Source organism: Lampris incognitus, chromosome 2 (assembly GCF_029633865.1).
Source record: "Lampris incognitus isolate fLamInc1 chromosome 2, fLamInc1.hap2, whole genome shotgun sequence".
Classification (NCBI taxonomy): Eukaryota; Metazoa; Chordata; class Actinopteri; order Lampriformes; family Lampridae; genus Lampris; species Lampris incognitus.
The window spans coordinates 120,682,158-120,710,082 of NC_079212.1; the positions used below are offsets into that span (position 1 = coordinate 120,682,158).

Sequence of the window (27,925 nt, forward strand, 5' to 3'; positions counted from 1 at the left end):
CACTGCCACGTTTGAAACCCCCAAAGCACTGATTCGATAGTTCGTTGGAAGATAGCTGGGCTGGACGACACTCTGAAAGGTAAGCATGTTTATGGTCACCAGCTTCTTTGCTTCCTTATCTAATGGAATTTGTAAGTATGCATAGCTCATGTCTAGCTTTATGAATTTATTTCCTCCTGCCAGATTTGCAAAGACATCCTCCGTCTTTGGGACTGGGTATTGCTCTAGCTTGGATACTCTATTCACCGTCAGTTTATAATCGCCACATATTCGGATTGAGTTGTCAGGTTTCTGTACTCACACTATGGGCACTGCTAATTCTGCGTATTTGACTGGCTCAGGGGCGGATCTACAGGGTGGCAAGGGGTGGCAGCTGCCACCTCTGGGACACTGTCTTGCCACCCCTGTTGCCACTCCATTTATAAATCAGATAATATGTTTTTAAAGTATATTTTATGTACATGCATGGTGAAGGTCAATGAGACCCGCACCAAACTCATCTCAAACAGAAGTCGCCGATTTAGAATCCCACTCCCCCTCACAGGCGCGGATCTACAGGGTGGCAAGGGGTGGCAGCTGCCACCTCTGGGACACAGTCTTGCCACCCCAGGAAAAAATCTCTAGATCCACCACTGGACTGGCTCAATGATTTTCTCTTTTAACAGCCGGTCTAACTCTGCTTCAACTCTCGGTTTCATGCCATATGGCACAGGTCTTGGTTTGAAAAATCTTGGTGTCGCCTCTTTGTCTACATGTATCTTAGCTGGGGGGCCCTTAAATGTACCGAGTTCCTCCTTGAACACATCCTCGTGTCTCGCCAGCACCTCCTGTAATGTCAACTGGTTTCTTTCCCCGACCTGATTTACTGCCACCCTCCAGTCTATGTTCAGGTCTTCTATCCAGCCCCTGCCTAACAGGTTTGGTCCAGTGCCTGAGACTACAATGACTGGAAGCTGTTGTGTGACACTCGTGGGTTGTAAAGTGACTCTGGCAACCCCTAACACCTCTTACTGCTCTTGAAATAACTTTCACTCAGGCAAGCAATCTTCCGTCACAAAACTAAAAAAACACAACTGTCCTCCGAGTCCTCTTCCCAGCATCCAACAGTTCATCCGAACACGCGCAGTCCCAGTATTGAGAACTAACGAGACACTACGACCAGTGAGCTAGCTAGCTAGCTTCACTGGCAAATAGACTAACGTTAGTACTATAGGTTAATCCAGTACGGTACTATGCTAGTGCGGGAGAGAGTCCAATCACTAAACATTATGTCCTATACTAGACTTTATCACATTAGTATAGCTGTAAAATAATAACGAGGCAAGAGACGAGCACCGTACGTTTTCAACTCCTTTCTTTTTATCTCACTTCTTCATCACCCTCAGCACCGTACTACACTCAGCAACAATCATTAGGCTACTCCGCCCTCTGGTGGCGTGGTGGTATTGCAATGCATGAACAATGAATGAACCGACTTCACAACATATTCCCCCTCTCTTAAGAAGCTTACCCGTACATGAAAATACTATGTCCCATGTCACAGACATCAGTAGTACAATAACTCAAGTGCTATCAGCATCAACACAACTTCCCACAATAGAAATGTTATAATAACCATCAACCACAATAACCATGAACCACAGTTCCACTGTAATATTACTGTAAATAAAATATAGCAGGAAATCTTGAACCTGTAATCCCAAAAATGTTAATCGTGTAACATAGGCACTTTCAATCACAAGGCACTAAAATCACAGTAACCTGGTATCAATCAAAATCAGTGCAAAACAAACATTTTTTTTCTTAGTCAAAGCATTGTTTTTTCACATTTTAGTATCAACAGTATTTTTTTTTTCACATTTTCACATCCACTTATTCTCTCCTCATTTCTCACCGTCCATTGGACTAACTAGTGTTCATAGTCCTTAGGCCAAGCAGGCTCCTTTCTTACTCTCACAGGTCTGTCCATGACCCCAGTGCCAACTGGTTGTTGGGGCGGCTCAGGTTGTCAGGCCGACTCCGGCACTGGAGCAGGGTTGGCAACTGGCTCTGGATCATATTCCCTGTTTGTTCCGCTTTCAGGGACCAGAGAGAGGTGGGCAGCGTTCCATGTACGCCCATCCTCTAGCACATAATCACTCGAACCAGCTTTGCGTATCACTCGGGTAGGTCTCTGAAACTTAGACAGTCCCTTTTTCACATGGAAAGGTTTCCTCACTCTGACTAAGCTTCCCTCTTTGATCTTAGGCACACGTGCTCCCCTTTTCTTGTCAGTGTAGGTTTTCGATGCCTCCTGTTTGGCAGCAACCTGACTGCGTAGTTGTTCCTCCGACAGTGGGTCAGGTTTTCGTGCAGGGCCAATGTTCACTTTGGTGCGCATCAGTCGGTTGGACATGAGTTCATACGGTGACACCCCGGTGGTGCCATGTGGGGTAGCACGGTAGGTGGACAAGAAATCCTGTACGTATGGCTTCCATGGCCTTCTCTCCTGCTCGGCAGAGAGTAGTGTTTCTTTGAGAATGCGGTTCCAGCGCTCCACGGCTCCATTCATTTGTGGATAGTAAAGAGACACTCTACTGTGTTTAATGTCTCTCGCTGCAAGGTAGTCTGCAAACTCGGTAGAGGTGAATTGTGTTCCATTGTCACTTACCAGTTCGATAGGATTTCCAAACCGGGAGAACACAGCAGACAGGAAGGTAGTGATTGCAGCGGTAGTGATAGTTGAAGTGAAAGCGACCTCTGGCCACTTTGTGTAGTAATCAGTCAGCGTCACAGCAAAGCGACAGTCCCAAGTAGCTGACTCGAACGGTCCCACTATGTCTATCCCCACTTTCTGCCATGGGGCATCCGGGAGTGGGATGGGCTGGAGAGGAGCAGAATGCGTCTTGGCACTTTTATCATTCATCTGGCACGATCCACATGAGCGAATTGTCTCCTGCACACACGTGTCCATACCGGGCCACCAGTATAAGTCCCGCAGCCTCTGTTTGGTGCGGACCACCCCTTGGTGTGTCTCGTGTGCCAAGTCCACCAGCTGCTTCCGTAGGGCAACTGGCACAAGTCGTCGGTGAGGCCCCCTGTAAATAATCACATCCTGTATTGACAGTTCATTTCTCGTGGCGAAATATGGTTTGAGCTCGTCTGGTAGGGACTTAGCTGTCTTAGGCCAGCCCCTGTTTATCTGTGCTCTAAGAGCTGTGAGCTCAGGGCACGCCTCACATGCCTCCGTAAAGTCTTTTACTGAAAGAGCTTTCAGTTCTGTGTCCAACAGAGCAACAAGCTCCGGCTCAGTCACTGGCTCTGTATCCTCGTCTGCAGGGAGGGGCAACCGGGAAAAGCAGTCGGCCGCCTGGTTTTGTGAGCCAGGACGGTACTCCACGTCGTATGTAAAGCACAGTAGTCTCGCAGACCAATGCGCAATACGCATCCCTGCGCGGCCCAGGCCTTTTGTTGCAAGTAGTGTGGTCAAAGCCTGGTGGTCTGTGCGTAGTGTAAACCTAGAACCCCATAAGAAGGTCCTCCATTTTTCAGCGGCCCACACGCAGGCCAACGCCTCCTTTTCAACAATGGAGTACTTGCGTTCGGCGGGGGTAAAGTGTGCGTGAGGCACATGCAATTGTACGTTCTGTCCCATCCGGGTGTAGTTGTGTCAGTACGGCCCCCAAGCCATAATCGGATGCGTCCGTAGACACGTAGGTGGGGAGGCTGGGGTCGAAGACGGACAGCGCTGGGCTGTTTACAATACGGTCCTTCACCGCCTCGAAGCTCTCCTGAGCTGCTGAAGTCCACTGAAATGTGTCCTCATGCAGACATGCTCGCTCTCTGCCGCAGCAATCCTGGCAGTCTCATATGTGTTTGCACCATTCCGGACAGCTGCACACCACTCTCCTCTGTTCAAAGCATTCTGTTCCCATGTATCGTAGTTGATGGTGAAGGCCTTTAACAAAACCTTCAAGGTGTCTTTAAAAACGCTTGTTTTTACCAACATGGGAGCGTTTGCTTTGCTTGAGCTAACCATATTGTAGTGAATTCGGGGGGCAGTCTGGTAGACCGTCGCCATGGCCGGGACGCGAACTTGTGTCTCCCGCTCCGCAAACGACAACGTTAACCAGTCGACTAAAGGGTCCGACCCGTTAATCAAGGACCAACGTGTCTACTTATCCATGCACGTTACACTACCCACCTCCTTCGGGAAGCGCGTCCCCACGCTTAAGCATATCAGCTCCTTCACGCTTCAGGGCGCCTACGCTTCCGATGGCCTTACGGTCGCTCCATCCCATTTCTGACACCAATGTAGCGAATTCGGGGGGCAGTCCGAGATACCGTCGCCACAGCCGGGACGCGAACCCGTATCTCCCGCACCGCAAGCGACAACGTTAACCAGTCGACTAAAGGGTCCGACCCGTTAGTCGAGGACCAACGTGTCTACTTATCCATGCACGTTACAATATAATATAACAGTTTCTTTGGGAGCCAGTGGTCTGGCATGCGAACTATGTGGCCCACCCAACGAAACTGTGATTGCACGAGGATGGTGTGTATACTTGGTAGTGTTGAACAAGTGAGGACCTCTGTGTCAGGGATCTTGTCATACCACTTTCTGCCGATAAGTTTTCTGAGGCATGTGGTGTGAAAGTGGTTTAGTGTTTTTGCATGGCGTTTGTAAACTGTCCATGTTTCGCTGCCGTAAAGCAGTTTGGTGAGAACTATGGCCCGATACACTTTAATCTTTGTCTCCTGGGTGATGCCTGTCCCGTTCCACACATTCTTTTGGAGTCTGCCAAAAGCAGTACTTGCTTTAGCAAGCCGTGCGGTCATCTCTTCGTCAATGGTTGGTGACATATCTGGAGAGAGAGCTGCCCAGGTAAGTGAATTTGTCGGCCGCATTAAATCGATGCCCATTGATGGTGATGTTAGGTACATTGTATGGCTTGCCTGGAGCTGGCTGATGAAGTACTTCAGTCTTTTTTATGTTGATGGTGAGGCCGAAGTTGTTGCAAGCCTCTGAGAACTTATTGATACTTTGTTGCATGTTGGCTTCGGATGTAGCGTTGAGGGCGCAGTCATCGGCAAACAGAAGATCGTTGATGGTTGCTGTTTTAACCAAGGTTTTTGCTTTAAGCCGCTTAAGGTTGAAGAGAGAGCCATCAAAACGATAATTGACAACAATACCAGCGTCGCCCTCTCTGAAGGCATCTGACAGCATGGCTGAGAACATAAGGCTGAACAGGGTTGGGGCAAGGACACAGCCTTGATTTACTCCATTAGAGACAGGGAACGGCTCAGACGCCAACTCCGTTGTCTTGGACTCTGGCTAGCATGCCATCGTGTAGCCGTCGTACGATGGTGATTAACTTTTTTGGACATCCGTATTTTGCCATGATTCTCCAAAGGCCATCTCTGCAGATAGTATCAAAGGCCTTGGCGAACTGAACTCGCAGGTGGCGGGACGGCCGCGGGGCAAACTGAACTAGGAGGCGGCGGGACGGCAACGGGGCAAACTGAACTCGGAGGCGGCGGGACGGCCGCGGGGCAAACAGACCTCGGAGGCGACGGGACGGCCACGGGGCAAACTGAACTCGCAGGCGGCGGGACGGCTGCGGGGCAAACAGACCTCGGAGGTGGTGGGACGGCCGCGGGGCAAACTGTACTCGGAGGCGAAGTGGCAGCTGCGGGGGAGACTGACCTCGGAGGCAGCGTGGCAGCCGCGGGGTAAGCTGAACTGGGAGGCGGCCCGGTAGCCGCTCGTGGAGCAGGTTTCGGAGGCGCCCCGGGGACGCTGGGCGGACAGGACGTCAGCCGGCTGCCGAGGAACATGGGACAGGCGGAGACTCCGGGGGACCTCCCCTGGCCAGGCGGGTTCCCCAGAATGGGTCCTGGGCTGGAGCCGGCTCGGCACCACCCCTCCATCGGCGGTTTACTGGGCGGTAGGCAAGATGGCGGCTAGCGGGTTCAGGGCCAGCAGACCGGGAGGCAGGCTGCTGGTTATCCAACCGAACAACCGCTCGCTGGAGGCCATTCACCCCAGACACCGGGCTCGGCCTACGTTGTCTCCGGTACGCCGACCCCTCTGCTGGGTCCATACTGGTCGGGGTGAGTGTTGCTGACACAGGTGGCGCTGTCTGGGTAGGCTGTAGCTGCTGGAGAGCGGTGGTGAGGCTGGTGATGGCGGCCATCATCTGCTGCTGTTGAGCCTGGACCTGCTGCAGCTGGGAGCGATCCGCTGTCAGCTGCTGAAGCATGGAGTCCATTATGGGAACCGGTATACGTCTGAATTCAATGACTGTTCCTGTGAAGGTTTTATCAGTAAGATAAGGAAACCTATTTCTGCTATTGGTGAGGACTATAAAATACTCTGTGATTCTGAGCTGACAGTAAACGAAATTAAAACAGGGAAAATCGCCAGGTATTGATGGTCTTTCAGTTGAATTTTATGCTCATTTTTGGGACCTCATTCAAAACCCATTATTTTGTATGTACAAAGAATGTATCAGTCTGAGAGAGATGAGCACCACTATGAAACAAGGTGTTATTTCCCTTATCCCAAAACCGGATAAAGACACTTTGTTAATAGATAAGTGACAGCCTATTACTCTTCTAACTATTGATTATAAAATGTTGGCCTTGGCTTATGCGAACAGGCTAAAGACAGGGCTTAATCATATTGTTGCTGGAAGACAGTCCGGTTTTATTAAAAGCTGTCATATTAGCAATAATATCAGATTTATCTTAGATTTAGTGGACTATGGAGATTCAGTACATTCAAAAGCTTTTTTTTTAGATTTTTACAAAGCCTTCGGTACTATTGAACATACGTTTCTTTTAGAATGTCTTCAGTTGTTTGGTTTTGGGAAAACTTTTATAGATACCATTGATATGTTTTATAAAGATATCAATAGCTCTGTGGTTAGCAACTTCAACACCTCCCATAGATTTGATATAAAACGTGGTGTCTGTCAATGTTGCCCGATTTCACCCTTTTTATTTATTTTAGTCGTTGAATTATTATCCCTAAATATTGTATATGAACCAGAGTTTAAAGGCATCGCTATATTTAATAGGGAAATAAGAATTTCACAACTTGCTGACGACACAACTCTTTTCTTAAGAGATAAAAATCAGTTGCCGAAAGCTATAAACCTAGTTGAACAGTTTTCACTAGCTTCAGGTTTGAAACTCCATGTTTCTAAATGTGAGTTATTGCCCATACATGATTGTGAAGATGCATTAATTGAAAATGTTCCTGTAAATAACACAGTTAAATATTTGGGCATTTATATAACTAAAAACCTTGTAGCCAGACAGCTACTGAACTTTAATGGAAGGATTAAGAAAACCAAGAATGTCTTTAACCTCTAGCTTCAAAGAGACTTGACATTATATGGCAGAGTTCTTTTATCTAAGGCTGAGGGCCTTCCTCGCTTTGTTTACCCTTCCCTTTCTCTTTTTGTTAATGACCCCACAGTTAATGAAATCAACAAATTATTCCTTGACTTCATCTGGAAAAGTAAGTCTCACAAACTTAAAAAGGCAGTATCTTAACAGTAGAGTGTATGGTGGTCTTGAAGTTTTAAATTTCATTGATACTGTAAACACTTTTAAAGTTAATTGGCTAAAAAATGTCTAGCAAACCCAGATTCTCTGTGGTCCTTCATCCCAAATCATATTTTTGATCAAATTGGTGGTCTCTTTTTTATATTAACATGTAATTACCCACCTAACAAACTTCCCGTGTCTTTAGCTAAGTTTCATCAGCAATCCCTTCTTTCCTGGAAGTTACGCTTCATCCATAACTTTTCTCCTCATAAAACTTTCTTATGGAATAATGATTATATAACTATTAAGAATAAGTCTCTTTTTTATCCCAAGTGGTTCCAAAGAAATTTTGTCAGTGTTTTATCCATTGTGGATGAACATGGCTGTATACTGTCCTATGAGCTTTTTATAACTAGACACAACTTTCCAATTCTTTTTAAAGAATACAATTCCGTTGTCAAAGCCATTACTTCTGGTCTAATCCATCTTATTAGGAGTCACTTATGTTTTGGTGGAGGAAATACCCCAGATGCTCCATCTGCATTGCTTTTGGATGGTATCAACATAAATGACAAGAAATGTAATAATAGACATATTCGTCAAATTTTTCAAAATAAAAACAAAATCACCCTAAGAGGAAAATTTTACTGGAACTCACCTTTGGAAGAAATTAACTGTCAAAAAAATATGGCTTTTTTCCCTGATACGTTTTGTATTCCTAACACAGTCAAACAAGTTCATTTTAAAATCTTACACAAAATCTATGCAGTGAAATCTATAATCTCCAGATATATGGATGTTGAAAGCTCTTGTTCTTTTTGTGGACATGCTGATGAAACGTCGATCCATTTATTCTTTCAGTGTAAAATAACAATGACATTTTGGTTTGATTTAAATTCTCATGTTTTCACTATCACTAATGTTACTCATTGTTTTACTCTTAAAGTTATAATCTGTTACTATGACAATATGACTAACAAATCTCTGAAATACGTTGTTAATTTTTTATTTTATTGGGGAAATTCTTTATTCATAAACAGAGGTTTTTAGGTTCACGACCATACTTCCCTCTTTTTTTGACCGAATTTAACTCATTGCTTAACTCTCTTGCGCTCACACACAACAGAGAAAGTAACAGGTTCTTAGAATATTACAGAAACATATATGATGAAACCCCCTGATGTCAAATGATTTTTTTCTTTTTTTTCCTTTTTATTTAGTTTAAATTTTTTATTTATTTTTGTATTGTTACTATAATTACTTAATTTTCAACTATTCAGAATGTCATTCATCTCATATATATTGGTATTGTATTTTTTTGGTGTTGTTATTAGCTGCCTGGCGGCCTGTCCAGGGTGTCTCCCCGCCTGCCACCCAATGACTGCTGGAATAGGCTCCAGCATCCCCGCGACCCTGAGAGCAGGATAAGCGGTCAAGATAATGGATGGATGGATGTTATCAGCTCTCCTGTATTGTGTTTTTTTTGGGGGGGGTTGTGTTTTTGTTGTTTTTTGTTGTTTTGTTTTTGTACCTGACGTATTATGCACATTGTCTTGTTGAATAAAGTTATATTTAAAAAAAAAAAGAAAAAAAGTGGGCGAGTAGCTCAAGCACCGACACCGTGTCTGCGGGTGGGAGGCCGGATGTGTCCTGGTCGTTGCACTGGTCGTTGCCTCCTCTGGTCGGTCGAGGCACCTGTTCGGGGGGGGGGGGGACTGGGGGGAATAGCGGGATCCTCCCACGTGCTACGTCCCCTAGCGAAGCTCCTCACTCAGGTGATAAGAAGTGGCTGGCAACTCCACATGTATCAGAGGAGGCATGTGGTAGTCTGCAGCCCTCCCCGGATCAGCAGAGGGGGTGGAGCAGCGACCGGGACGGCTCGGAAGAGTGGGGTAATTGGCCGGGTACAATTGGGGGGAAAGGCCCCCCCCCCCAAAAAAAGGTTCCCGTTGTTCAGATTGATAGTGACGTTAGCTGAGTTGCTATGATTTATTGTAGTTTACCAGACCATTTTTTTAAATGAACCTGTTGAGCTTGATTCTGTATGAACATCTATGGCCAATGTCTGCTCGATAAGCCAAACATAATTTCCCCAAGCCTTTTGTATACCATCCAACCAAAGGGTTTCCACTAAGGTGTTCATACGTGTTTCATTGCCCAGGGCTAGTCACATCAGATCGTATGCATTTGTAATTTTCAATAGTCACATACATTTAGAATTAGCAATTGCTTCTCGCTTCATAGTCCATTAAGGAGAGACAATTTCCTCACATTACTTTTGTCAGCCATAGCAGATATATATATATACCTTGGGCATAACCCACTAACATGATTTGTCACATTGGAAAAACAGACCTGCTCTTTGTGCTGAGAAAGACAAAGACGCATACATAGATAGATAGATAGATAGATAGATAGATAGATAAATAAATTGAAACAAATGTGTTTTTCATAATGATGATTGCTTTTTAAATTATTTCCTGAGGAATGATTTCTAATCTGTTTAGTACCCGATTCAGACCTCCACTGAGCACAAACAAATTTCTCAAAATTTACATATAAAGCAGTTATCAGCAGCCACATGTCAGGAGACCAAAATGACTTGCCAAGAAAAAGTGGTTTATTCAAGACTAAGTTAAGTTTTGTGAGAGGTATTAAAGGCTGTGCATTCATTTTTGTCATTTCTGGTTGTGAGTTGATAACTAGAAGATAAGTGAGAGATTCAACTGGTGAAACATGAAGTTTAAAGAGTGCTTGCCTTATCTGAAAAAAATGTCCAGTTCCTCTTTCTCCCTGATTAAGCAGAGTGAATTGAGAACCATGTGTCTCTCTTCCTCCTTCACTTTGCCTTGTCTCCAGCCAGGGTGACACAACAAGAGAACTGAAGACTTTTGGCTCCGTCACACAGCTACCGGCTTAAGGTATGCACCATGGATATGAATGCATTCAAACAAGTCATTTTTGTGCTTAGAGAATCCTGATGGATTCTCATTTTTGGGTTCTTAGGAATCGATTCATGTTCAGATGAGAAGATCATGCAAGAGGCATATTAGCTTTTTATTGCCAGATTCAAGGATTACCTCTTCCATTTTCACCACAATTTGTTGTGTAAACTCCTTTTGCTCATCTTTATGTTCAAGACTGAGCTAGTGTGGATATGCAGAAATAACAGCAGCTCATTGGTGTTATGTAGATATTCGAGTGAAGCATGTGCTCAGCATTGGAGGTGAAGTATTGGTTTTGTAATCAAATGTTAGCATTGCTCAACAATGACATAATGGTGCCATCTTGGGTAAACAATGGTATCCGCACAATGAGGATACTCTCTGTAGTTCTGTTTTTCTGGTATTGCATGGGTGGTGTCTTTGATAAAGGAACAGTTTTAAACATCTTTCTTCTCATTGAAAATTTGTTTATAATTGTGATATTGCAACTTTCAGCTGATAAAAATAGGAAAAATGGATGAAAACAGCCATCCACAGAGTAGCTCAGTCACATATCTGTGACTTCAGTCTGCCTAATGTTATTGTCTGTCTAACGTTCACTTCTTACTTAACTCTATCCACATTTAGAGCAAAGGATAACCTCCACACGAAAAGATGAATGAACAAATGGATAAATAAACACGCTAACAGGATTATTTATTTACAAATATATATATGGAGCACCTGATGGATAAACAGCATAAGACAGCTAAAATGAGCATTAAAGAAATTGTTTCAATTGCAAGCATGGGAGTATCTACTAATAAAGAGTAAAAAAAACCAAAACTTCAAAATCCTAAAATTAATCAAAGTGTAGAGAAGCTACTTAAATGCAAAAACGTAATGTTTAATTGCTCAAATCATGCACACGCACACACATATATATTTAAATATAATCCAGTGTTTTCAAGTAAATTATTTATGAGACAGTACAAGCCTGTTTCATGCCATAAGCAATCGTCAGCTGTCAATTAACAGCTGATGATTGCTTCGGTAACATATATGCTGTCATGTGGAAATCCATTATTGGGTGATAATTATGACCAGTCTGACAAGGTTTTCCTCCTGGTGGAAACTAACTTAAAAAGAAAAAAATACAACCACACGTACGCATGTTCATGCAATATAGATTGGTAGCCTATTCTCTGCACTTTCGAATATAGCTTTCATCTTGTTTTTTTTTTTAATTAAAAATCAAGTCATACCCTGATGCATGTATTTCCAATTAAAACATTTCAGGTATCCAACTTGTGGTTGAAAAGGTTCACATTCAATATATCGCGTCAGGAAAGCCAGCAAGAGCTGCAATCGCTTTCTCCTCAGTGTCCGCTACTAAAATGCTAATATAGGTACCAAAGTTTAAGAAAACGAATAAAGAATATAAGAGGAACACATCAGCCCTCTGATTGGCCATCACTCAACTCAGTCACTGCTCGTTTGCATAAAGCTGAACTTTGCTCGACTTCTTTTTGTCACCAAGTCGCGGGTTTTTGTTGCTCAGTGTAGCCCAGGGACCATTGGAAATGAATGGCTTGTGGCCACTTTGTCTCAGGGTTAGGGTTAGGCAGCATCAAGAAACATGAGGGTAAAATCTTTTTTTCCCCCAGATTCAATACCTTAAGATGTTGGGGAAAAGACTTATTTTCGATACGTTTATGTTTAAAAAAACAAAAAACAAAAACCCACATTCAAAATGGCAAAGCAAAAAATTCCAGATAGGGCCTTTGAGCGCATTTAATCTAATGAACTCCCACTTGTCAGCTGACTTAACATGGGTCATGTGGCTTTAACAGCAGCCTAGACAGTCAGCCCTTTCATGTGTTGAGAGTGGATAGGGCTCTATTTGTGGAGGCATCCAGCATTCCTCTGACTTCGTTTAGGCCTTCCCGTGGTGTCATAACCTTCGAGGCTGGCACTGTATAAAAAATAAAAAAGAGACACTAAACTGAATGCAGTACATACAACTTGGATTATATTAATTGTGCAAAATAGTTCTGGATTTTTAATGACTGAGAAAAAGACCAGCACTCTAGCGACGAGCAATAAATTTACAATAGGCGATATAGATTTGATGATGGTGATGATAAGTAGCACCTCTGTGAACGACGAAAGTCCATGCGAAACAGTAAGTTTTTTTTAAGATTCCCCTCATCAGTCATGTTACTGTGGGGATAAAGGAGAGACTTAACTAAATCTTTTAGAAGCCATGCAGAAAACATACAACACTGTTCGGGCTGTAGAACAAATTCAATAAACAAATGCAATAAACTCATAATAACCTATGTAAAACACTTAAACTGTCCTCTGAAACGTGGAACCTCACTGAACCACAGCGTATCAGAACAATACAGAGTAAGTATACACTGAATTGCCAGGGGTTGTGATGATTTTGTCCTCTGCATGTCAAGTAGCGAAGATGTTTCCATGGTATCAGCTGGCTCTGTTGGCTTTAATCCCCATGACCTTAGGCGTGAACCCTGGGGTAAAGGTCAGGCTAACAGAAAAAGGCATCGAATATGGTATGTTTTTGGCATCCTATTCCCTATTCATTTGAAAAGTTCTGTTCTGCATGAATAAATTATAGGTAGATTTATTTTCTCATCCAACTTTCAATGCCTTGTTGCGGCCAGGCAGACAGATTGGGATGGCGTTCCTGCAGCAGAAACTCAAAACTATCAAGGTCCCAGATATTTCAGGGACAGAAAGAGTGGCTCCCATTGGCAAAGTCCAGTACAGTTTGTCAAGGTAAGACACTTGCCTGTTTTCCAACAATAATAATCCTTTTAAAAACATGAATAAAGATTGTTTAAAGGTGATACGCTAATAATAAGATCATCTTGAGGCTCTTTCTTTATACGTTTCATTTTACAGGATGGTAATAGTGAATCTGGGATTACCAGAGTCTGCACTGGGCCTGGTGCCAGGGAGTGGTGTCAATCTCTCTATCCAAAAGGCCTTCATTAGTCTGCATGGAAACTGGAAGGTCAAATACTTAAGAATTATGTGAGTAAGACAGACTATAGTTTGCGGGGGGGGGGCTCTCTCTGCCTTTTACATTTCCATGTCTTAATAACAATACCTGGATATTTGTAAATGACTCCTCTCTTCCACAATAGAAAGAATAGTGGATCATTTGATTTGGAAGTTAACGGACTCACTATTACCACGGCTATTTCCATTAAAAGTGATGACGTGGGGCGACCAGCGGTCAGTAGTGTCAACTGTGTGTCCATTATAGGCAGCTTAGACATCAAGTTTCACAGTGGGACCAGGTAACTCTACATCGCCATCCACTTGTGTTGAACGAATGCAATGGATTGAGAGAACAAGCGATGTGAATTTCAGCTTCCATATTTCATGTTTCACATCTTGAGCCAAAGACAAGCTACCCTTAATATTGTCATTCCTGTTTCTCAGCTGGCTATACAACCTGTTCAGTGAGTTTATTGACAAGGCTTTGCGAGATTTACTGCAGAAACAGGTGAGAACAACAATTTCCGCCAAAAATAATTGCCTAACATTACAGCTTCTGGGGATTAGAGGAAACGGAATCAGGCGAACATGTAGGAGTGAGACAATTAACTGTAAAAAAAAAAAAAAAAAAAAAAAACCAAAAGCAAGAACCAACAGATAATTCATTAAAAAAAAGAAAAAAAATCACGACAAAAAAAATAGTTAAGGTCAGGATCTTCATGCGGGATCAGGTGGGCGGGGTTGGGGATGTGTTATATGATCTTGACACATCAAGGTGGGCAAAAGATAAGCACGGGGCATAAAATTTTTTAAAAAAAAATCTCCCTCCTTCTGTGTTCGCCAATAAGAAATATATATTCTACTTTTTTTATCCATTTTAAGAGCCTTACTAGCTTGTTGCATATGTCAGCATTCAGTGTCAAAACGTAGTCCTCAGAGTCCTTTCAAACTGAATTTCTCTTATGTTACAGATATGCCATCTGCTGGCTGATGCAATATCTGAATTAAACCTCCACCTGAAAACTTTAAATGGTGCGTTACGTTTGTGGAAACGTTAAACACATATTTCATGTTTATTTCACATGAGGATGATGTTTAACAAGTGTAAATCAATTTCTGTCATACCAAACACAGTTCTAGCTCCGGTGGACAAGTATGCAGAGATTGAATATTCAATGGTGTCATCGCCCGCAGTTTCAAAGTCATCCATAGATCTGAATTTGAAGGTGAGACCCTTTGTTTATGTGGGAATGTGTGAGAAGTCAGGCTTTATTATCTTTGAATTGCTATACATTTATACTCAGTGTATAGTTTGATAATATCTAAAGGTTCACACTCATGTCAGTTCAGATCAAGGAAATCTAGACAGTAATAACGTAAGTATAAGTAAGACACGGGTTCCTAACCTTGGGGTCGCGACCCCAACTGGGGTCGCATGGAATTGAAATGGGGTCACTTGAAATTTCTAGTAATTCATCAATACAAATAATAATTATTATTATAATAAAAACACCACACACAATTTAAAACAACTCACTTCCCCTCATAAAAATTTAGTTCTTGGCATATCTTGATTCATGAGATCACACGTGATGTGACCAACGTGCAGATTCCCATGCTCAAACAAATAACGAGCGAAGTTTGCAAGCAAATCAGAGTGACAGAAAATGGAAAGATTTCTTCACCCACTTGTGCCCTCCACACCTTCGACTGAAATGGAAAAACTGACATCAAAAAGAAAGAGAAAATATGATGAAATCTTTCTTCAGTTTGGATTTACCAAAATCAAATCAAATCAATTTTATTTGTATTGCCCAATATCACAAATTACAAATTTGCCTCAGTGGGCTTAACAGCAACACAACATCCTGTCCTTAGACCCTCTCATCAGATAAGGAACAACTCCCTAAAAAAAAAAAACCTTTTACAGGGAGAAAAAATAGGAAGAAACCTTGGGGAGAGCAACAGAGGAGAGATAGATAGATCAGTATCAGTCAACTAACTCTTACTGTCTTCAGGACTTGATTAACATTGGAGTTGCCCATAGCAGGGCAATAACATCATCTTTCCATCAGACTCACGACATCCCCGACACCATTTCCAGAACATCGGGTTCCCCATGGATTGTCATCCCGGAAAAGCGACGCAGACGCCGGCAAGAGAGAAAACAGAAGCGGGGATGCAGGGCGAGTCTCCGTGCCAGGCTACAGAGAGACCCACACAGACCACCAATCCCCAGCCTGTTCCTCTCAAATGCCAGGTCCGTTGTCCACAAGATCGGTGATCTGGAGCTATCCGTGGCCGCAAACAACTCATTACGGAACTGCAACGCCATGATAATCACGGAAACTTGGCTAAACTCCTCAATCCCTGACACCGCTGTTGAGCTGACTGACAGGTTGCTTCACAGACAGGACAGATCCAGGGATACCGGTAAGAACAGAGGAGGGGGGCTATGTGTGTATGTGAATTCCAACTGGTGCACACAGAGCCGCGTTATAGACGGCCACTGTTCCCGTGATCTGGAGTCTCTGTCAGTGTTATGCAGACCCTTCTACTTACCAAGAGAGCTAACAGTAATAATTTTGACAGCTGTCTACCTTCCACCCGACACAAATGTTAGCCTATCTTTGGCTTACCTCCGCCAAACCATCAGTAAGCAGCAGAAAATGCATCCTGACTGTGTCCATGTGATTGCGGGTGACTTTAACCAAGCATGCTTAAAGTTAGTGCTTCCCAAATTTACTCAGTATGTTAATTGCCCTACCAGGGGTAAAAACACCCTCGATCATGTTTATTGTAATTTAAAGCACACATACAGGACAGTGCCCCTCCCCCACTTAGGGCTCTCTGACTACCTCTCCCTCCTGCTCCTCCTCCCTACCTACACCCCCCTCAGGAGGACAGCAAAGCCATGTACTAAAACCATTACAACTTGGCTTGAGGGAGCACTGTCTCAACTCCAAGACTGTTTTTCAAACACAGACGGGTCCATTTTTGATCAAGGGGATCTCCAGGAATACACAGAAACTGTACTTTATTTATATTAAGACCTGCATTAGCAATGTGACTGTAAACAAACACGTCCATGTTTTTCCCAGTCAAAAGCCATGGATGACCTCAGAAGTACGCAAACTTCTCAATGCACGGGACAGGGCCTTCAGGTCAGGGGACAGAGCTTTATACACCACTGCTAGGGCTGACCTGAAGAGGGGCATCAGTGCCTCCACACTGGCCTATAAAGGGAAAATCGAGGACCACGTTTCAGATAACAACCCAAGACGAGTGTGGCAGGGGCTGCAACATCTCACTAACTACAAAGGCAGCAAAAAAACTGTGATTACAACAAATGGAACCCTGCTGGCAGAGGAGCTTAATAACTTCTTTGCCCGCTTCGAGACCAGGAGCGTCTCTTCTCCACCCCCCTTGGTCACTGACACTCCTGCTCTCACTGTTCAGCAGCATGAGGCGAGACAGGCCTTCAAAGCAATGAATCCAAGGAAGGCTGCTGGCCCTGACGGGATACCCGGAAAGGTGCTCAGAGCATGCTGCCACGAACTCTCTGGTGTTTTTACCAACATCTTCAACCTAATTCTCCCGCAGGCCTCTGTTCCCACCCCTCTGAAATCAGCAACTATCATCCCGGTCCCTAAGAAACCATCCTCAAACAGCCTAGCAGACTACAGACCAGTAGCCCTCACCCCTCTGGTTATGAAGTGTTTTGAAAGACTAGTACTCAAACATATACAAACCAGTCTCCCTCCTTCCCTTGACCCCCATCAGTTCACATTCAGGCCAAACAGATCCACAGAAGACGCATTGTCCACCACCCTTCATGCTGCCTTGAGCCATCTCGAACAGAGGATCAACTACGTCAGGATGCTCTTTGTGGACTACAGCAACCGCCTTTTACACAATCATTCCTGACATCCAGATAAACAAACTGCTGACCCTCGGCCTCCCCTTGTCTACTTGCAGCTGGATCAAGGACTTTCTAACAAACCACCCACAGTCAGTCAGAGTTGGTCCCCACCTCTCCTCCACCATCTCACTCAGCACCGGCTCACCGCAGGGCTGCGTGTTGAGCCCCCTCCTCTACTCACTGTACACCTTCGACTGTTTACCAGCTTTCCCTTCAAACTCCATCATAAAATTCGCTGACGACACCACTGTAGTCGGGCTCATAACAGGAGGTGACGAGTCCGCTTACCGACACGAAGTCCAGAATCGGTCTGAGTGGTGCTCTGCAAATAACCTCATCCTAAACCCCACAAAAACAAAATAACTCATAATTGACTTCAGAAAACACAACACCCCCCCCCCAGCCTCTCTCCATAAATGGTGAGTGCGTGGAGAGAGTCCACTCATTTAAATTCCTGGGAATCCACGTTACGGACTGTCTTTCATGGTCAACAAACACCACGGCAGTGGTCAAAAAGGCACAGCAGCGGCTACATTTCCTGAGGTTACTCAGGAAAAACAACATGAGCGTGAAGCTGCTGGTGTCCTTCTACAGATCCACAATCGAGAGCATCCTCACATACTGCATGCCGGTGTGGTTTGCTGGTTGCTCCGCCGCACACAAAAAGGCTCTCCAGAGAATCACCAGGACAGCAGAAAAAATCATCGGTTGCCCCCTCCCTCCTCTTTAAGACATTGCCCACAGCCGGACCCTCTCAAGAGCCAAAAGCATCATCAAGGACAATTCACACCCCGGCAACCACCTGTTTAAACTATTACCCTCTGGCAGGCGCTTCAGGCCCATCAGATCCAAAACCACCAGATTCACAAATAGCTTTTTCCCAAACGCAATAATCGCACTAAACAAGCATAGTTAAACCTCTCACAGCCACCTCTTGCACTTTAATACCTGCACTTTATCCCATTGCTGCTACTTTATTAATCTTGTCTTGCTATTGTGTACTTTATTGCATTGCTGTTTTATCCCATTGCTTTTTTTAATCATTCTTGTCTTTTTAATGTATGCTTTTTATTTATTTTATTGTTGCACCACAGTGGAGTTGCACTCCCAGTTTCGTTGTATTGAAAAGTACGATGACAATAAAGGCATTCGTTCATTCATTCATTCATTCATTCATTCAGAGATCTCTCTCCCAAGATGGACAACGTGCAATGGATGTTGTGTTTACACAATTTACACAATACAACATTGAAAGAGGATAACACAATTATAATGGACTTATAAAATTTAAAGAAGAATATGATGTGCAGGATGTCAAGCAGTATCCAGACGCCATCGGAACAGTGCAGAACCCAAGCCATGTGACCAGCATCATCGTGTAAAAAAAAAAAAAAGCATAACTGAACACAACAAAGAAAGGCCAAAATGTCTGCTCTGTGGTAACGTCCCGTCTACGGAGAGCATGAAACCCAACAAGCTCAAGAGACATTTTGAGACAATGCATAAAAGTATAGGCAAACCAAAATCTTTCTTTGAAAAGAAATATGCCGAGCTGAATAAGCAGCGAGTGTACGTCAGAAAGGCAATGACTGTCAGTGAGTGAGGCTTGAAAGCATCTTTTGAGGTGAGCTATCTTGTTGCAAAGGCTATGAAGCCACATACCATCGCTGAGACTTTGATATTGCCAGCTGCCACTGAAATGGTATAAACGATGTGTGTGTGGGGGGGGGGCACAAAAACTAAAGACAATACCATTGTCTGATAACACAGTGAAAAGAAGGATAGATGCAATCGCTAATGACCAAGAGAGCACACTAACAGAACGACTACGAAATTCCCCAGCCTATGCTCTACAAATGGATGTCAGCACAGAAGGAAAAAATGCCCATGCTTTGACATTTGTTCGTTATATGCAAGAGAATGCTATTCACAAGGATGTTTTGTACTGTCTCCCTCTTCCTGAACAAGAGACTGCTAAGGCGATGTACGATGTCCTCCACAACTATATGGAGAGAAACAACATCCCATGGGAGCGTATGGTAGGATTTTGTACAGACGGGGCTCCGTCTATGGTGGGGCGGCAAGCAGGCCTACGTACGTTAATTGTGGAACTGGCCCCCTCTGTAGAATGGAATTATTGCATGATTCATCATGAGCAACTGGCATCTAAGGAACTGAGTTTGCCCATCGTGGACACATTACAGCAGGTTGTAGCCATGGTCAATTACATCAAACCACATCCACTGCATGCACGTCTATTTGCAAAACTATGCGGCAATATGGGCTCTGAACATGGCAATTTGCTCTTTCACACAGAAGCACGGTGGTTATCGAGAGGTAGGGTGCTGGAGCAATTGTTCAAGTTGAGAAATGAACTGTTGGTGTTTTTCATGGATGTGAAAAAAACAGACTTTGTCGACTTTCTGTGTGACCAGCAAAAAATGTGCCTCCTTACATATGTAACAGACATCTTTGGAAAAGGTAATCAACTGAACATAAGCATGCAGAGGGAAAACAAGAATATCACGCAGATGAGTGACCATATTGATGGATTCAGGGGGACCTTTCAAAATCAAACTTCACCCCTTTCCCCCAGCTGAGCACAAGTTTCTAACAGACAACAGCATTGATGACCAGGGCTCTACAAAGGTGATGTGCAAGCACCTGAAACACATAGAAGAGCACTTTTCCACTTACTTTCCAGACTTGGATATGTCAAAGTTTGACTGGGTGAGGGACCCATTCCACTGTGATGCAGGATCAGTGGACCTACCTGCCACTGCTGTTGAACAGCTGATTGAACTGACATGTGATAGAACACAACGGGGACTGCATTCGCGAGTGGCGATGGAGGAATCCTGGTTTGGAGCAAGAGAAGAGCACCCAGAGATCTCACAGTGTGCTTTAAAACTGTTGGTTCCTTTTGGAAGCCAGATGTAGCGCTCTTGTGTGCATGAAGTCATAGTACCGTTCGCGACTGGATGTAACTGCAGAGATGAGATGCGCTCTGTATACTACACCACCAAACGTTGAAAGGCTGCAGCGAGATGTGCAAGCTCAACTGTCCCATTAAATAGGTGAGAGACACCAATCATGGGTCCTGTGGGGAGGGGGGATCTGAGCAGTCTGAATAATGTATGTATGTATGTATGTATGTATGTATGTATGTATGTATGTATGTATGTATGTATGTATGTATGTATGTATGTATGTATGTGTTGATATTGTCTTGTGTTGGGGAAAAAGTAGATGACTAATAAAAAAAATTGATCACAAAAAAGAGACACCAATCATAATATATAAAATACATAACAAATATACAGAATTGTCATGGGTAGAGCCTAAATGTGGTCTAAAATGAAAATTGTCTTGCAACAAATTCGTTCTAGCGTAATTTTAGAATTTCTGGGGTCACTAGAGTTTTGTGACTTCAAAGTGGGGTCACGAGGCAAAAAAGGTTGGGAACCCCTGATGTAAGAGTTAAAATGTGTGTTTGAATTTCTGTTTAGGCTTTGTTTGGCCACTTGGTGGTCTGAAATGTAACTGCATCCAATGCACGTATAAAAACAAACTGCGCATGCGTGAACCCGGGATCGAACGTACAGCGCATCGTAGTGTAAGCAACCCTGTACTGTTGGGAGTTCTGATTAGCGGAGTCAGTGTATCGTTCCCCTGCTCTCGGCCAATCGTGGGAATGCATGTTACGTCTGTCAGTGTGCGTGCTTGTGGTTGGTGGAGCGGGGGCTGACCCGCTGGTTACTTATTGGTTTTCGTTTTTGGAGGGAGACATTGTTGCACTTCAGTGTCCACTCGACGCAGTTTCGAATAGTTTAATAAACCAAAGGAATTCAACTCTTGTCTCCGACTCATAACTGACACATTACACTGGTGTCAGAAGTGAACACCGTTTGTCAAGGGGCAACATTCCTGTCGGGAGCTAGCCTAGCATTAATGTCAGTGAGTTGGCTGGTTAGCTAGCTGCTTGTCATGGATTTCTAGTGAAGGAGTAAGGGAGATAGAGGAGGAAGGTCCATGTGGGTGGTCGGAGGACATGACCAGTGCGCTCAGGAGAGCTTCATGTGCGGCGAACAATCGCCTAAGGGAGTCTGCGGTGAGGATGGCTGCCGACGCGGGCATGATTCCTCATCGGTGTTTCGCACCGTTTCTTCTTCCACCGGATGTAGGACACAGGTCAATGCTTTGGATGTAAACAAACATGGTGGCGCCCATCACCCAGTAGCTGTCACAGAAGTAAAAACCCCAAGTACTCTGATAGGGCAGACTGGGAGGCATTCCATGCCCAATTTGAACTTTTAGCCCAGGCAGAGGGGTGGTCGATGGAGACTAAAGCACAACAGCTGACTTTGTGCCTCACGGACCTTGCTCTGTCCTGTCTGCTACTGCTTAGCCTGGGGAGCAGGCGTAGTTATGGGGCTTTAATAGGGGCCCTGCAGAGGTGGTTTGGACAGTGTTTACAGCCTGAGCTCCTGCATAATGAACTGAGTAATTGATGCCGAAAATCTGGGGAGCCACTGCAGGTGTTAGCCAATGACATAGAGAGCCTGACATGGCGGGCATATGCATATATGCCCCCGGAGGTACAGAGCGAGCTGGCGCGGGACCAGTTCATCAGAGCCCTCTTCCCCACTGACTTACGTGTCCTGGTACAGCTGCAGTATCCAGTCGTTGCAGGTGGCCTTGGAAATAGCTGTGGAGAGACGGAGTGTGTGGGGTGTGGCTGCTGGGAACTGTCACAAGGAAAGCCCACCTGCTGTGAGGGCTGTAGTAGAGTGCTCCACGGAGGGCGAGAGGCCGGCGTGGGTGGCTGAAGTGACTGAACTGATGAGGGCTGTATTGCTACAGACACCACGCAGGCCACGCCCGGGCCCCATGGTCTGCTGGGGGTATGGTCAGCCAGGGCATTTGGTCAGGGAGTGCTCCAAGTCACCAAGGGCTCAGGGAAACAGACCCCGGCCCCAACCCCAACTCCAACCCTGTTTTCTCAAGCCGTGCCATCGATAGGAGGGGCCCAACAGGACAGACTGGGGAGCCAGGCTCCACTCTCCTCAGAGGCAGATGATGGTCTGACTCTGCTAATCGGAACTCCCAACAGTACAGGATCGCTACAGTGGTTGTGAGCTTTTGTAGATATGTTGTTATTACCGTGGTAATGTAGTTAATTGTTAAATGTATTTGTTCATCATTGATATAAAGTTTGTTGGTGTATTTTGTCTAAGTTGTAGACTGTTTTAAGTGAAGATAACTTTTACCGGTATTACAAACGCATGTTAGAAATATACGCACCAGCTTACCTTTGTGCATAGCACATGGTCCATGAGATACCGTACGTATTAATGTTTGTATTTTCCTTTAATTTTAATGTTTTGAATCTGCATAGAAAAGCGTGGATGCAGTTAAATGTCTTGAAGTAAGCTCAGGCATGTACAATGGATATAAAAAGTCTACACACCCCTGTTAAAATAAAAATAATAATAAACATTTAAAGGTGCCTTTCATGACACTCAAGGTCACCTTGCATCAAATACAATAAAACAAAGCAGTAAAAACATTACTGCAATCAATAATAAAACACAATAAGCAAGAGAGCATACATCAGCAGGAGTTTAAAAAAAGATGAATTTAATGTTGTTAATGCTGTTAAAGTGAGTATGCTAATTTAAGAAAGGGGTTTTGGGGCTTCCGGGTAGCGAGCGGTCTATTCCATTGCCTTCCAACACGGGGATCCTGGTTCAAATCCTCGTGTTGCCTCCAGCTTGGTCGGGCGTCCCTACAGACACAATTGGACATGTCTACAGGTGGGAAGCCGGATATGGGTATGTGTCCTGGTCACTGCACTAGTGCCTCCTCTGGTCGGTCGGGGCGCCTGTTCAGGGGGAAGAGGGAACTGGGGGGAATAGCGTGATCCTCCCACACCCTACGTTTCCCTGGCGAAACTCTCACTGTCAGGTGAAAAGAAGCGGCTAGCGACTCCACGTGTATCGGAGGAGGTATGCGGTATTCTGCAGCCCTCCCTGGATTGGCAGAGGGGGTGGAGCAGTAACCAGGAAGGCTCAGAAGAGTGGGGTAATTGGCTTGATACAACTGGGGAGAAAAAGGGGGGAAATATCCCCCACCCCCACCCCAAAAAAGGGGGTTTAAGGGCAGTTTTGAATTCTGTAATGGAGTCCAGTAAGCGGATGTGATGGGGAGTCACGAGTTCAATTTACCAAATAAAGATTTTTTTCAGATATCTGCAAATTAGACACTTTGTCCACTCTCAGATACCAAATTTCCCTGAGGCACCTGATACAACCACCGCTGATGCATTCCTTAGTCTACACCCGTCACGTAGAGGTTTAACATCCGCAATATATGACAAGCTCGCAGGTATAAGACATGTCCCTCTTGACAAGATTAAAACTGCCTGGGAGCAGGACTTAAGCCTCCGGACGATCACCGTCGGACGATATATGGAATTCGATCTTCAGGCTGGTTAATTCAACATCCCTCTGTGCCCATCATTGTCTGTTACAATTTAAGGTGGTGCACAGAGCCCATGTGTCCAAAGTCAAACTATCTCGTATGTACCCGGATGTGAGTCCCATCCAGGGGTGCAGCGGGGGGGGGGGGGGGTGCAGAGGGTGCAATGCACACAGGCGCTGCATCAGAGAAGGCACCAAAAGACCGTATGCAAAAAAAAAAAATATTAACATCCGCAATATATGACAAGCTCGCAGGTGTTAAAAAAATATAACATGTAACTATATGTTCTAATCCAAAATTCTCATCTAAGTAATAATATTTATAAATATTAAACTTTTAAAAACAAATAGGCCTATAACCAGACATTGTTTACTGCACACTGTACTTTTGGCGCCCCCGCTGATGCGGCGCCTGTGTGCATTACACCCTCTGCACCCCACCTCGTTGCGCCCCTGGTCCCATCTGTGACAAATGTAGGGGGATGAGGCTTCCCTTAGCCACATTTTCTGGGCGTGTCCTATGTAATATTTGCTAGTAATATTTGATTTGCTAATGTCCCTTACGGCTTTCCGTAGCGCCACAACAAAGTCACGTGATGTACGTAACAACGTCAGTCGGAATCCGGTCGATGAATAAACACCCAGCACGAGAGAAGTCGTCCTTGCTTTATTAATGTTATAAGTTAACATAGCCAGAGGGCACAGATCATTACATGGTGTCAGAGTAGCGGAGTTTAAATACCCAATATGGATTCGTACGGCGTTCCAGCTCCACGGATGGACTGGGAATCGGCGAACTTACCTGAAGCATGGAGACGATTTCGACAAACAACGGAGCTAATGTTCACGGGCCCCCTGCGCGGGAAGAACGAAGAGGAGAAATGCAGCTACCTCCTGCTCTGGATAGGGGAAAAAGGGCGCGATGTGCACAACACTTGGACACTCAGCGGAGAACAAGCCAAGAAGCTAGAAACGTACTACGATAAGTACACTGAGTACATCACCCCCAAAGCAAACCCGATTTATGCCAGATATAAATTTCATGAAAAGATGCAGGGAGAGAGTGAATCCTTCGAACGATTTGTAACTGAGCTAAAGCTCCTAGTCAAAGACTGTGGCTACCCAAATGCCGACGAGATGGTCAGGGACCGCATCGTGTTTGCCACCAACTCACCCAGAGTGAGAGAAAAGCTACTTAGCCAGGGAGCTGAGCTAACGCTAGAAAAGGCCATAGATGTAGCCCGCTCACACGAGCTAGCAAAGAAACAGCTAAAGTCTATGGGCCAGGGCAGCACACATGAAACGGTGCACGCAATAGGCAGAAAGACTTACAAACCGAACGCACCCAAAGCAGCTAACGCTAACTTCAGACAAAGGGAGGGTAACGTTAGCACCGCCGCCAGGGCGTGTAGCTATTGTGGAGGGCTACACGGCGCTAAAGCCACTTGCCCAGCTAAGGGTAAACAATGCATTAAATGCAAGAAGCTCAATCATTTTGCTAAAGTATGCAAGTCTAGCTTCCAGGGACAGACAAAGTACTACCGCGGCACAGTACATGCCGTCGGAGAGAACCCAGAAGAGTACACCACTGACAGAGAGCAGGAAGAACTGTACTTCGACAACATTACAGTGGAGAGCACCGCTGTGGGAGAACAGACAGAGCTGTACATAGACTGCATCTCAATAGAGAACAACGGAAAAAGCAACGAGCAGGCTTACGTAGAGGTTGGAATTGGCACACCTCCACAGAAGGTAAAGTTTAAACTAGACACTGGGGCACAGGCCAATACTATTCCCACCAACCTGTTCCAGGCGCTGTTCAAAAATGTGACACTGAAACCAGCAATACACAGACTCACTGAATATGGAGGAGGCGCGCTGAGCGTGAAAGGCACATGCAAACTCAAATGTAAGTACAGAGACAATGCAATTATGCTGGACTTTTACGTCATTGACACAAACGCCCCACCAGTCATGGCAATGAAAACATGCCGTGACCTAAACTTGGTAAAAATAGTGATGGCTGTGAGCGAGGAAAACAATGTCACATCACAGAGCATAATGGATGAGTATGCAGATGTTTTCCAAGGAATAGGAGAGTTCCCAGGCGAGTGCACCTTCCGCGTCACACCAGATGCAACGCCGGTCGTCTGCCCGCCACGCAGAATCCCCATCGCCCTACGCAGCAAACTGAGGGACGAGCTTGACAGCATGGAAAAAGGCGGCATAATCTGTAAGGTAACAGAACCCACAGAATGGGTGAACGCACTCGTCGTTGTTGAGAAGCCAAAGACAGGCAAACTTAGAGTGTGTTTAGACCCCAGAGCTCTTAACAAAGTGATACAACGACCTCACTACCCCCTCCCCACGCTGGAGGACGCCACCACAAAGCTTGCTGGAGCTGAGTACTTTAGCGTGTTAGACGCGCGGTCAGGCTATTGGGCCATCAAACTGAGCACTGAATCCTCAATGTTGACGACATTTAACACAGTGTTTGGCAGGTATCGTTTCCTCAGACTGCCATTCGGAATCGTGTCCGCTCAAGACGAGTTCCAGAGACGCGTGGATGAAACATATGAAGGATTGGACGGTGTGACGGCCATAGTGGACGATATACTAGTGTTCGGCAAGACTAAAGAGGAACATGACCAGCGTCTCAGAGCGATGCTGAAGCGCACAAGGGAGCGAGGGGTGCGGCTCAACCCCGACAAGTGTCACATATGCGTGTCCGAGGTAAGCTACTTCGGCCACACGCTCTCACACGAAGGCATCAAACCAGACCCACACAAGGTGAAGGCGGTCAAGGACATGCAACCCCCACAGAACAAAGCAGAGCTGGAGACAGTCCTCGGCATGATCAACTACCTCGCCAGATTTGCTCCACACCTCTCACAGATAAACTCACCCCTCAGACAGCTTCTGAAACAGGACAGTGAGTTTGTGTGGGATGCAGTCCACGACAAGGCGTTCCAAGAGATGAAGAATCTCATTACACAGCACCCAGGTCCAGTACTCTCATATTTCGACCCGCAGAAAGAGCTGCGACTCCAAGTGGATGCATCCAAAAGTGGCCTTGGGGCTGTCATGCTCCAAGATGGCAAACCAATTGCCTATGCGTCCAAGTCACTCAACAGCACTGAAGAAAACTACGCACAGATAGAGAAGGAGCTCTACGCTGTGGTCTTCGGCTGCAAGAGGTTCCACGAGTACATGTATGGACGAAAAGTGATTGTGGAGTCAGACCACAAGCCTCTGGAGGCAATACTAAAAAAGCCACTGGCAGCAGCACCACCCCGGCTGCAACGGATGATCCTGGCGCTCCAAAAATACGACATCCAAATCATCCACCGCCCCGGTAAGGACATACCGGTGGCCGACACACTGTCACGCAAGTCAATAGAACACCACGACAGTGACCTACAGGAAGGGATGGAGGCCCAAGTGCACACAGTCCTCAGCAACATCCCTGTGAGCGACACAAGACTCACAGAAATCAAGCAGGAAACAGCGCAAGATCCACAGCTCACCGCACTCAGACGAGCCACACTCACTGGCTGGCCAGACACAAAGAAAAAGTGCCCGCCCAGCATCCAGGAATACTGGAACCACAGAGCAGAAATCTCAGAAATGGACGGTATCCTGTTCAAAGGTGAGAGAATCATTGTCCCCCAAAAGCTTCGCAAGGACATGATACAGCGCATCCATGCCAGCCACCTTGGCGTGGAAAAAAGCAAATGCCGAGCAAGAGACTTACTGTTCTGGCCTGGCATGGGGAAACAGATCGAGGATGCGGTAGCAGACTGCAGCATATGCCAAGAACGGCGCAGCGCAAATGCAAAGGAACCAATGATGTCACACGCCATACCCGAGCGGCCGTGGCAAGTGATAGGCACAGACCTATTCACATGGAACTCACAGGACTTCATAGTCACTGTGGACTACTACTCCAGATTCTTCGAGCTAGAAAGACTTTACAGCTGCACCTCATCTGCCGTCATCATGAAGCTGAAAGCAGCAATGGCTCGACA

The 27,925-nt window shown here is 45.2% G+C and overlaps 1 protein-coding gene across 1 annotated transcript in view; it reads left to right on the forward strand.

Annotated features, from left to right (window-relative positions):
* LOC130106893 (bactericidal permeability-increasing protein-like) overlaps positions 1-27,925 on the forward strand; it is a 46,518-nt gene that overhangs the window by 11,361 nt on the left and 7,232 nt on the right. The window contains exons 2-10 of the mRNA XM_056273201.1: positions 8,871-9,005; positions 10,396-10,457; positions 12,932-13,039; positions 13,151-13,265; positions 13,392-13,523; positions 13,637-13,792; positions 13,938-14,001; positions 14,465-14,525; positions 14,628-14,719. Coding sequence (XP_056129176.1) covers positions 12,937-13,039; positions 13,151-13,265; positions 13,392-13,523; positions 13,637-13,792; positions 13,938-14,001; positions 14,465-14,525; positions 14,628-14,719 — 723 coding nt within the window. The 5' untranslated portion in view covers positions 8,871-9,005; positions 10,396-10,457; positions 12,932-12,936. The remainder of the gene's footprint in view (positions 1-8,870; positions 9,006-10,395; positions 10,458-12,931; positions 13,040-13,150; positions 13,266-13,391; positions 13,524-13,636; positions 13,793-13,937; positions 14,002-14,464; positions 14,526-14,627; positions 14,720-27,925) is intronic.